This window comes from Dreissena polymorpha, chromosome 1 (assembly GCF_020536995.1).
Source record: "Dreissena polymorpha isolate Duluth1 chromosome 1, UMN_Dpol_1.0, whole genome shotgun sequence".
NCBI lineage: Eukaryota > Metazoa > Mollusca > Bivalvia > Myida > Dreissenidae > Dreissena > Dreissena polymorpha.
In genome coordinates, this window is record NC_068355.1 from 103528128 (window position 1) to 103540378 (window position 12251).

The 12251-nt window shown below is 38.2% G+C and overlaps 3 protein-coding genes across 3 annotated transcripts; all 3 read left to right on the plus strand.

Moving 5' to 3' along the window:
• The first annotated feature begins 2036 nt into the window (after positions 1–2036).
• On the plus strand, positions 2037–6726 carry LOC127841810 (uncharacterized). Its single transcript, XM_052370949.1, has 4 exons — positions 2037–2102; positions 3370–3565; positions 3971–4251; positions 6265–6726. The coding sequence occupies exons 1-4, from the start codon at positions 2037–2039 to the stop codon at positions 6724–6726; spliced, it is 1005 nt and encodes a 334-aa protein (XP_052226909.1).
• A 476-nt stretch (positions 6727–7202) lies between these two features.
• Positions 7203–9160, plus strand: LOC127841886 (serine-aspartate repeat-containing protein C-like). Its single transcript, XM_052371035.1, has 4 exons — positions 7203–7302; positions 7798–7884; positions 8317–8400; positions 9129–9160. The coding sequence occupies exons 1-4, from the start codon at positions 7227–7229 to the stop codon at positions 9158–9160; spliced, it is 279 nt and encodes a 92-aa protein (XP_052226995.1). The 5' UTR covers positions 7203–7226.
• On the plus strand, positions 9146–10268 carry LOC127865251 (CREB3 regulatory factor-like). The gene is made up of 2 exons (XM_052405290.1): positions 9146–9333; positions 9989–10268. Exons 1-2 carry the CDS (start codon positions 9192–9194, stop codon positions 10114–10116), a joined length of 270 nt encoding a protein of 89 aa, XP_052261250.1. The 5' UTR covers positions 9146–9191; the 3' UTR covers positions 10117–10268.
• The last annotated feature ends 1983 nt before the right edge of the window (positions 10269–12251 follow it).

Below are 12251 nucleotides of genomic sequence, written 5' to 3' on the forward strand. Positions count from 1 at the left end.
TTGATTTTTTTTTTCTAAATGAAATAAATGAAAGGGTCATTGACTGCTCATGAATTATGTAGAGTAAAACTGACTGCATTCTTGTATTGCACAGCTGATAACTAGATTATTCACCTTTTGACCAGTGATTGACTTTGTTATCATCTGTTTTTGAACTACTTCAATACAAATGAAATTTTTGAATATGACTAGATAATGTTCAACGGGCATGACCATTAAGGCAATAAGAACACAAGTTATAGAATTGTGTCAGTTAATAAAAAGCGAAAATTGTATAGCAATCATTAAACTTAGTATGGAAGATATATGCACATATTTATGAAGGATACATAAGTTATACACAAGGTAAATATTGTAAGTCATTCATTTATTTAAGTTAAAATTTACTCAAATGATAAGATTAATAAAAAATGTTTTTTTTTCAGAGGAAACAGTTTAACTACAAGTGCGCGCATCAGTTCAGATACTTCTGTCACAGCTGTTCTGAATGTTGCGACCACTAGCTCTGAACGAGTGGCAACCTTACGCAGGAAACTGATTGGTCGAAGAGCTTCATTCATACCCAAGCAGGAAGGCCAGATATTCACCCTTCATCATCACCATTGCGTATTGAACAGCCTATCGAGGTAGCGTCTCCACACGGGTACCTTCCTCTACAGCGGCAGTGTGGGATAGCACCTGCACAGGTTAGTCTGTATGTGTTGGATAGCACCTGCACAGGTCAGTGTGTATGTGTGGGATAGCACCTGCACAGGTCAGTCTGTATGTGTGGGAAAGCACCTGCACAGGTCAGTGTATGTGTGGATAGCCCCTGCACAGGTCAGTGTGTATGTGTGGGATAGCACCTTCACAGGTCAGTCTGTATGTGTGGGATAGCACCTGCACAGGACAGTGTGTACGTGGATAGCACCTGCACAGGTCAGTCTGTATGCGTGGGATAGCACCTGCACATGTCAGTGTGTATGTGTGGAATAGCACCTGCACAGGTCAGTCTGTATGTGTGGGATAGCACCTGCACAGGTCAGTGTGTATGTGTGGGATAGCACCTGCTAAGGTCAGTGTGTATGTGTGGATTGCACCTGCACAGGTCAGTGTGTATGTGTGGGATAGTACCTGCACAGGTCAGTCTGTATATGTGGGATAGCACCTGCACAGGTCAGTGTGTAGTGTGTGGGATAGCACCTGTACATGTCAGTGTGTATGTGTGGGATAGCCCCTGCACTGGTCAGTCTGTATGTATGGGGTAGCACCTGCACTAGTCAGTCTGTATGTGTGGGATAGTACCTGTGCAGGCCAGTCTGTATGTGTGGGATAGCACCTGCACAGTTCAGTCTGTATGTGTGGGATATCACCTGCACAGGTCAGTCTCTATGTGTGGGATAGCACCTGCACAGGTCAGCTGTATGTGTGAGATAGCACCTGCACAGGTCAGTCTGTATGTGGATAGCACCTGCACTAGTCAGCCTGTATATGTGGGATAGTACCACAGGTCAGTCTGTATGTGGGGGTAGCACCTGCACAGGTCAGTCTGTATGTGTGGGATAGTACCTGTGCAGGTCAGTCTGTATATGTGGGATAGCACCTGCACAGTTCAGTCTGTATGTGTGGGATATCACCTGCACAGGTCAGTCTGTATGTGTGGGATAGCACCTGCACAGGTCAGTCTGTATGTGTGAGATAGCACCTGCACAGGTCAGTCTGTATGTGGATAGCACCTGCACTAGTCAGCCTGTATATGTGGGATAGCACCTGCACAGATCAGTCTGTATGTATGGGAAAGCACCTGTACAGGTCAGTCTGTATATTTGGGATAGTACCTGCACATTTCAGTGTGTATGTGTGGGATAGCACCTGCACAGGTCAGTCTGTATGTGTGGGATAGCACCTGCACAGGTCAGTCTGTATGTGGATAGCACCTGCACTAGTCAGCCTGTATATGTGGGATAGTGCCTGCACAGGTCAGTCTGTATGTGTGGGATAGCACCTGCACAGGTCAGTCTGTGTGTGTGGGATAGCACCTGCACAGGTCAGTCTGTATGTGTGGGATAGTACCTGCACTAGTCAGCCTGTATGTGTGGGATAGCACCTGCACTAGTCAGCCTGTATGTATGGGATAGCACCTGCACAGGTCAGTCTGTATGTGTGGGATAGCACCTGCACTAGTCAGCCTGTATGTGTGGGATAGCACCTGCACAAGTCAGTCTGTATATGTGGGATAGCACCTGCACTAGTCAGCCTGTATGTGTGGGATAGCACCTGCACAGGTCAGTCTGTATGCATGGGGTAGCACCTGCACATGTCAGTGTGTATGTGTGGGATAGTACCTGCACTAGTCAGCCTGTATGTGTGGGAAAGCACCTGCACAGGTCAGTCTGTATGCATGGGGTAGCGCCTGCACATGTAAGTGTGTATGTGTGGGATAGCACCTGCACAGGTCAGCCTGTATGTGTGGAATAGCACCTGCACTGGTCAGTCTGTATGCATGGGGTAGCACCTGCACTGGTCAGTCTGTATGTATGGGATATCACCTGCACAGGTCAGTCTGTATGTGTGGGATAGCACCTGCACAGGTCAGTCTGTATGTGTGGGATAGCACCTGCACTAGTCAGCATGTATGTGGGATAGTACCTGCACTGGTCAGTGTGTATGTGTGGGATAGCACCTGCACAGGTTAGTCTGTATGTGTGGGGAAAGCACCTGCACAGGTCAGTCTTATGTGTGTGATAGCACCTGCACAGGTCAGTCTGTATGTGTGGGATAGCACCTGCACAGGTCAGTCTGTATGTGTGGGATAGCACCTGCACATGTCAGTGTGTATGTGTGGGATAGCACCTGCACAGGTCAGTGTGTATGTGTGGGTTAGCACCTGCACATGTCAGTGTGTATGTGTGGGATAGCACCTGCACAGGTAAGTGTGTATGTGTGGGATAGCACCTGCACAGGTCAGTTTCTTTGTTTTATTGTAATAAAGCTTGTTATTTTTTAATGGCTTCTGTTTGTTTGATCTTTTTATGATAATAATATATAGTTTGGGTCTATGTGAAAAGGTTATCATCCTTTCTGGTTTTACATGAACCTGCTGTGTGATTGAACGAATCTTCAGTGACTTTGTAACTGTTTGCAATCTGGGTTGCTGAATTCAAACCACAGAAAAGGAAAGGTTCATAAAAATAATGAGAAGCTTTGAAAATAATTAAATCTACATGTATATCAATACCATAAGACTGTATATCTTCTGGATTCAATCGATACGAAAATCTCACTTTATTACAGAAATGCTATTTTGATGTTAATAAAATGATGGGTAAACATTAATATCACTATCATTGATTTATACAGTAGGAAGCTGCAATGTAAAAACTCTTGCAGGGACCTGAGGGCCTAGACACAGTAGTCCCTACAGCTACTCTGAGACCCATCACATCGGTTCCCCAGATCAGCAGCAGTCAGCTTGCACAGCTCCTGTTGCTACGACAACTTCCCGGTCTTGGGAAGCAGCTTATTACAAGACAGCAAGAGGTGGGTTTTGTTAGAGCCTTGATTTTCTGGTATTCCATGTTCCTTGGTTGTGGTCACTGGATGTCTGATATAAATAACCTCTCCTTTTCTTAAATTGCATGATATAAATTAAAATCTACATTTTTGAATTGCATGACACAGAAAATTATTATTGTTTACCATTTGTTAGATATCATGAAGACGTACATAAGCATTAGCAGTTAGACCAAGCAGGCCACAGAAAGACAATACAACTTGCCCGTCTTTTTGGATCTTATAACATTAGCATGCCCCGTTCCTAAATTACAAGGATGTCCACTGTAAGCAGCAACTTTTTTTTAAAGTACCTGTAGTCGATAATCCTAAGGCTTTTGATACAATCAAGTTAATAAAGGTTAAGATTAAGCTTAGCTAGTTTTACATGGAAAAGATGTCATGTTATTGTCCTCTGATTTTGTCCTCTGATTTTCAGACATCTTCAAGAAGTACCAGTGGTTCTCAGCCCATTCCTCAGCAGTTGATGGTCATCCCCCAGCAGCTGAGGCAGGACAACATCAGACGACAGCTGCTTCTGCTGCAGACGTACAGCAGACTGCGGCAGCAGACGGCCTTTCCATCCACGGGCCAGGGACCGCCACTCACAGCCCCTCTCCACTCACAGGGCAGGAGTTGTCTGCCCCTAGCCCGGGTCCAACTGGGGAACTCACACACCCAGGCCACAGGGTCGTACATACGCAGGATTCTCTACCAGGGGTAGGCACTTCTTCTAATGCAATATTTTTATGCCCCAGTAGGTTGGCATCTAGCAGTTGAACTGTCCGTCAGTCAGTATGTCAGTATGTGTGTATGTCAGTATGTCAGTATGTGTGTATGTCAGTCTGTCATTCCGTCCGAAAAAAAAATTAACATGGCCATAACTTTTTCAATATTGAAGATAGCAACTTGATATTTGGCATGCATGTGTATCTCATGAAGCTGCACATTTTGAGTGGTGGAAGTTCAAGGTCAAGGTCATCCTTCAAGGTCAAAGGTAAAAAATTTTTTTTTTAAATTGTGAAAGCGGTGTTCTCATGAAGCTGCACATTTTGAATGGTGGAAGTTCAAGGTCAAGGTCATCCTTCAAGGTCAAAGGTAAAAAAAAAATAATCAAAGTGGCGGTCTTATGAAGCTGCACATTTTGAGTGGTGGAAGTTCAAGGTTAAGGTCATCCTTCAAGGTCAAGGTCATCCTTCAAGGTCAAAGGTATTTTTTTTTATTCAAAGCGGCGTTATCATGAAGCTGCACATTTTGAGTGGTGAAAGTTCAAGGTCAAGGTCATCCTTCAAGGTCAAGGTCATCCTTAAGGTCAAAGGTAAAAAAAATTATTTGAAAGCGGCGTTCTCATAAAGCTGCACATTTTGAGTGGTGGAAGTTCAACGTCAAGGTCATCCTTCAAGGTCAAACAGTGATTTTTTTGCTTTAATTTGTTACAGCCTGTGCCTTTTGAATTGGGAAAATTAGCGCGATAAACCGTGAAATTGGGAAAAATAGCGCGATAAACCATGAAATTGGGAAAATTAAGCATTATAAATAGGATTATAAGTAACAGAAGTGATATTGTGTTTAAGTGCATGTTTAGGGAGTTTTCTAGAAAAGGAGTCTGGTCAAATTGGTTTGTTTTTTTAATCAATAAAAGTGGCAAGTTTGGGAATGATTTATGGACAAAAATGACTAAATTCAAGTTATATATTTTGTAAGATGTTTAAAAAATAAAGTTGAGACCTAGATTTAAGAAATCATAATTAAGATATATGAGACTTCTTTCTAAAAAAAAAAAAAAAAAAAAATGTTTTTTTTTTTTTTTTTTTTTAAGTTGGGCTTTTTTGGGGAAATTTGGTCAGAATTTTGGGAAAAAACGTGTATTTTTGCAATTGGGAAGCAGCCGAAATTCGGCTGTAAATTTGAGCAAAAAAATCACTGTCAAAGGTAAAAAAAATTAATTTTTTTTTCAAAGCGACGCAATAGGGGGCATTGTGTTTCTGACAAACACATCTCTTGTATATTCTGTTTAAATATTGCTAGTGTTGTTTGCAGTACAACTAATTTAGGGTAGCACTTGTTCATACTGAATTGAAGGACTATGTTATGTAGATTTGTTTCTTGAAGCGAGATTATAGATTTTGTCAAATATTTATGCATTATATAAAATTTAAAAAAAAATTATTATACATATATTTCAATATAAATTAAAATAAAAGTTAGAACATGTTTTAAAAAGCAAAATAAGCCAGATATTAAATTCTGAAATTGTAAATGTCTGTACAGTCGAATTTGCCAGCATGTATATCATGCATGTACGATGTGAATCTAAATTTAGTTTTAGTGCAGATTCGTTCATACAACACAAAGACACAATTTTGTTTTACGGAGGTTTTTATTTCCTGCAACGATATCGATTCATACGAATCACAAACACTAACTCTGATTCTTATAAAAAGATGAATGCTTCAGTTTAATGTAGGAAAATATGTACGAAATATCTTCGTCACAATCGGTTCTGGGCGCTAATTTGTCTTTGCTGCTTTTTATGAAATTGTCTTCAATGTATAATTTTTCTTGCCTATTTTGTGTTATTGTAACATATTTTATCAATTTATTACAATCTAACACATATAAAAATCGCATAATCTTGCTTTAAGTAATACAAGGTTTTTGTTTCTCTTTTAAAATTGCGTCAAAATAAGTTTGTTAATAAGTTATTCAAACTTGTTTCTTCTGTTGATACAGTATCGTGAAGCTGTGAATATGGAAAGAGTCAGGCATATGTCAGATGTTCATCCTTTAATAAACACTTGTGCAGACCTGTCACTATCATCTGACCTGATGGATGCCAGTATTTATGCCTCTAGCCCTAATTCCCTGTACATGTATGATCAAGAAAAAATGGATATGCAATGCACTATGGGAATAAACTCCACATGCTGTACGACGCTGGACACATCATCCCTTAGTGATGATTTTGATCTGAACTCCCAGTACGAGATGTCCCATGACATCAGCAGTTTTCAGGTAGACCCCGTCACAGTTTCCAACAGTCAAGTTCCCAGATATAATGTGTCCTCAACCAGCCTAGCAAGTGCTGGCTCATGGAGTGTTATTGGCAAAACAGATGATCTTACGCATGAGGACGTCTATGTCTCCACGACTGACGAACGAAAAAACACCGACACTCGCAGAACTGAACTTTGAACTGTTAGATGACATTGATTCCTACATCAACAACCAAGGAGGAAGTGTTCTGAAAGTTGAAGCTGAGGAAACAAACCAGTTGAAAAGTCCTGGGCTAACCTCTCCCGGACTGTCATTGCTGTTGTCCCAGCCTCCTCTAAATCAACCACAGTTTCCCAGAAATCTGTTGTGATCAAGACAGAACCAGTCGATTCTGGTTCTAGTGTTGAGAGAACAGTAACTTTTCCGAGATCTTTCTCTTCCATGAAACCAGTGAAAATGGAAATGATTCAACCCAGTGCTAAACCACTTGGCACTATTAAAGAATTGGACATTTCAGACAATACTATGCTTCAGCAACTCCTCAATAAGCCACTACAATCAAGGACTCAGCGCCGGAGAACTGTCTCAGAAACACAGGCATCGGAAAAGAAAGGTGGATTAAATTCGTAAGCGCACCTTTGGCACTATGGGTCCGGAAGGCATGGGAGAAATGGGAGGAGATCAAACAGTTCTTGGAAATGGAGTCGAGAATGGCAACAGAATCATTCAACTTTACTCCAACTCCGCCTGTGAAAAGAGAGAGAACAAGATATGGTAATTACACTGTACTTATTGTTACAAACTTCATAAATCCATTGTTGCCAGTGACATCTCAGGCAAACTTTAGATTGATTTCCATCCATTCTATTGAGGTTACCTGTATTTATCTGATACCCTATTAAACGTTTCAACAGTTAATTGTATTACTTTTTTTATAGTCAAAAACATTTATTTTGGTCCAGAACTCCAGAAAGTTCTTAGATTCTTTAAAATAAAATACCCTTCATGTTCTCTGAAAGTTATAATTTTATTTGTGCAACATGAAATTGTATTCTTATAATATGATTTGGAAAAATCTTGGCATGCTTTATGATGTGTACAACTTTGTTACACAATTTAATGGACAATAAATTCAATAATTGTTGTTTGCCGGTAGAGAAAAGTGTACAAAACCAATTTAAATTACTAAAACTGTATCTGGTCTTTCCATATTCATTATTTATCTTATTACATGCTTATTCTCTGCATGTTTGTGTGTCTGTGTTGCAGACTCTACGAGTTCAGTGATGACCTTGACCTCTAATGATGATGATGACAGCGACACTGACAAGGATTATGACGATGACTCAGATTCAGGTTCGTTTGTCATATTTATATTTAAAGTACACAGGTCAGGTGAACTTCCATATATTTTTATATGAAAAAAAGTTGTTAAAAAATTGAGTATGGGTAAAGTCTATTAGAAAAAAAAACAAAAAGAAATATTTATTTTTGTTAATTAATTTTATGTTTTGTTTTATTGTGTTTTTCACGGTGGCTCGAAACAGTAAAATGGTTTCCTGATGATAACTCAAGAATAATTAGGCCTAGAATCATGAAACTTCATAGGTACATTGATCATGACTGGCAGATGACCCCTATTGATTTTCACGTCACTAGGTCAAAGGTCAAGGTCACAGTGACAAAAAACGTATTCACACAATGGCTGCCACTACAACTGACAGCCCATATGGGAGGCATGCATGTTTTACAAACAGCCCTTGTTTTTACATGTGAGCGTGTTTCCAGATTTTGAAGGGGGCCATGATCTTGACCCTTCCAACCCTGGAGAGAGTCTGATAGGGGCCAAGGACAAGCAGTACTACTCTGGCAGTACAATGTTCAGTCCAAGGGGCCAAAGGGGACCAGGGTCCACTTTGATATGGAGGAGGACCCACATGTGCTTAATGATTTCGAAGACCCTGTTTTTGACCCTTCAAATAGCAGTAGTTTAACAGGCATTGGGGGTGTCTGTAAAAATGGAGGAAAGGCACGGAAAGGGGACGGTAACGACATTGTTCCCAGTCCAAAGAAACTGTGCCAGATCGGTCTTCAGCTGAGGAAGATAAACCGCCAGATCAATGACTTTGTTCCAGTGAGCGAACTACCCTCCAGTGCAAGGAGTAAAACAAGGAAAGAGAAAAACAAGCTTGCTTCAAGGTTTGAGACTCATTTGAAGCACATAATTATGGGAATGATATTGTGTTTGTATGAGACTTCATGTATTAAAAGTATAGCTTAGTAGTTACTTGGCAATGTTCTTAAACTCTGATTGCAAGTTCATGGAAGTGTTGTTGTTAACATTTTTACTCGGTTATAACACTTTCCAGAACAACAGGTTAAATTTATGCCATATTTTTATGTGAGCTTAATCCTGTTATGTGTATGTTCTCTGCAGCTTTATATTTCATGCTTTGATATTTCTTTTCATAATGTGAAAAGAAATATCAAAGCATGAAATATAAAGCTTAAACAAATTATGTTAACTTATTCAGATGTATGAAAAAAATGATTATTTACTTAGTTGAGAGATAAAATATGTATAAACCTTGTTATTGCAGAGCATGTCGTTGAAAAAGAAAGCGCAACATGAGGCAAACAAGGTGAAGCTCCATGGGCTGGAAATGGAACATCGCAAGTTGCTGACTGTCATTCGGGCCATGAAGCAGAAGATGATTGATCGATTGAGCTGGAACAGGAATGAAGCACAGGCAAACAAACTGTCCATGACCAGCCTGCTTGATTCACTTATCCAGCAACATCTTGGTAAATTGTAGAGTTATATAGAAGATTTTCTCGCATTTTTGTTTTTTAGGTAAAGAAATGGTCTTTTGGTCTCAAAGATTATAAACATAATCAAAAGTGTTTTATTCTTCAAATTCAAGTCTGATAAAAATTATCTTAATTAGTTTTACATTTAGCTATGCTTAAAACTTTAAAAGCCAGGTTAATAAACTAAAACCAAAATTAATGCATGAAACATTACAAAATAATAGGCTTTCTTCAAGCACAACATGTTAGACAGTAATTGTAATATTTATGTACCAACTAGATTCAGTGTATGTTTATGTAACCAACTAGATTCAGTGTATGTTTATATATGAGCCTCGCTCTGGGAAAACAGGGCTTAATGCATGAGCACAGTGTCATCCCAGATAAGCCTATGAAGTCCTCACAGGCTAACAAGGGACAACACTATCTTCCAGACCTGGATTTTCATTACAAAGGACTTCTTTAACAAAGAAATCTATATAAGCGGAAAGTGTCATCCCTGATAAGCCTGAAGACTGCACATGCTTATCTGGATGATACTCTACGCACATGCATATTGTCTGGTTTACTGAAAAACACGACTCATTTATTAAAACTGGAGTTATTTATGAGTATCCCCCACTTGTGATGGTGTTCTATTTTGTTTCAGATGTGATGATAGCTGGCAACACAACAGAGTATGTCAACAAGATCATCCACAAAGTGGAGGCAGGGGACCAGACAGGCGGCTTACATATTCAGGCTACCAGATCCTACCCAAAGGAACTGCACAACTAGACACACGTTTCCTGATGAGAACCGATCAGGACACAAACAACCAAGGCACTTGAAACAGAATAACATAAACCACATTTTGACTAAACAGATGTTTGTCAGAACATCAGCTTCTAGTGTTGTCATACCAGCTGGCATCAACATGTGAGACCCCTGGATCTAAAACGTGAACCACCGTTCCAATATATGTTTTCCCAAGTTCACTGACACATCTTCTATTGCTTAAATGTACATCTTTTTTTAAATAGTTGTTTGTTCTTGTCTTGACATTAACATCTCTTGTATGGCTATATTACACATATGGACAAGTAAATTGTTTATTTAAAATGCTTTTATATTAAAATTCATGACAAAACATAAAAGATAAACATTTCTCTTTCACAAAAGTCAAAAACATTTTACATGCTATATAAATAAAAAAGATATGTTAACCTTTTTGCAAAGTGTATTCATGTGTGGCATTAGTGAAGTTATTATACTGTTACTTTTCCTAATGTGAGTAGGTAGGTCAGTTAATATATGTCAAAAAAAACTGTCAAATAACTGTTGACATGAAGTGTTGACAGTCAGTGAATATCATAAATCATTGAAGTATCATGTATATAAATAGTGTGGGCCATTTAATCACGCAATAGGTGCACATTTGACCTAGTTACCATCCACATGCAATGTAAATCAGTTTGAACAGCTACCGGTAGTGTCTAGTGATATGATTCAGAGATAGGCTCTATCTGTAAAATAATTCTTGATAGGTAACTAAGCAGCATTAATGGTAAAACAAAAATATGCTGTTTTTGCAAGCAAATGATGTATTTGATTACCTGCAGTTTAAGTTTCTGTTCTTTACAGGAAAGCAAAATTTTATATAAAAAAGCAAATATAAATGCTGTTTATATAAAACATTGACTAATTTGTTCATTATTCATTTTGCAATTTTATGGATCAAGTGTGCAGCAGGTTTTCATAACACAAAAAATGAGTTAAAATTTATTAGTTTAATTTATTCGTTGAACACCTAAGAACAATGGCAATGTCAATATTTGACCATGGCTGCACATATTTATTGACTAGATCAGATCTACCAGGTTGTGTTTGCAATAATTGTACGTAAATTGTGTATAGAAAATGAGAATGTAAATGTTGCATTTCTTTCAAAACATGATCTCATTTGTATTACATCGTATGTACATTATTAGAAGGATTTCTTGTTAAATGTCAGATTGTGAGAAAAGTATACAAAAAACTAAGACTAATGTATAATTAAAATGTACACAAAACTGTAATAAGAAAACACATAGGGGACTTTGTGATTGACCAACGTGACAACTTACTGTATATATTCCATTGGCACTACATTATATACCGTGGGAGAACTGGCACACTTAATTTCATTTCATAAATATTTACCAGCTTACTAATAATCAATGAAAGTATCCTGCCACATATCAAAGTCTGAAAGTCAGAATAGTGACCATAATTTATAAACGATAACTGGAAATATCACAAAAGAGAAGGATAAGGGTATATTGACTGAGCAGGCACAGACTGCATGCAAAGTTCACTTCATTGTTGTATTTTCTTGCTCACCAATTGGATAGGGAACCAATTTAAAGTCTCCTAATCAGTAATGAATGTAATGAGGTATCCTCATTTATTCATACTGTTGCGAGTCTAATTTGCCAGTGTTGATGAAGAAGTATAGTGAATTTATTTTACATCTAATATCGGAGATTATTTTCTGCTTTATCATCTTATCATTTGAATTTATTTGAAATAATTGTAAGAAATTTTTTCTTCTGAGAAAAATGGACCTGATGGTTTGGATATCAGTGAAAATTGTGTGAAGATCAATCAGTTTTACACTGACATTTAAGATTGTTCTTGTTGCTGGCTTATATTGTGTTATTAGACTGTGTTGATCTGTGTCAAATAGTGGAAGGTTATTTTGTTTCTTGAAAGTCGTTTTAAAAAAATTTATTGACAAAATGATGATATTTTTGATTGCATTATTACAATAAGTGTTGTTTTTTTTACTGTATGATATTTTTATACAAGTATTGTAGATGTTGGTCTTAAACAAGTTGCTATTTATTGTTTTATCAGTTTTGAATGTTGTATTTTTGTGTTATAATTTTTAT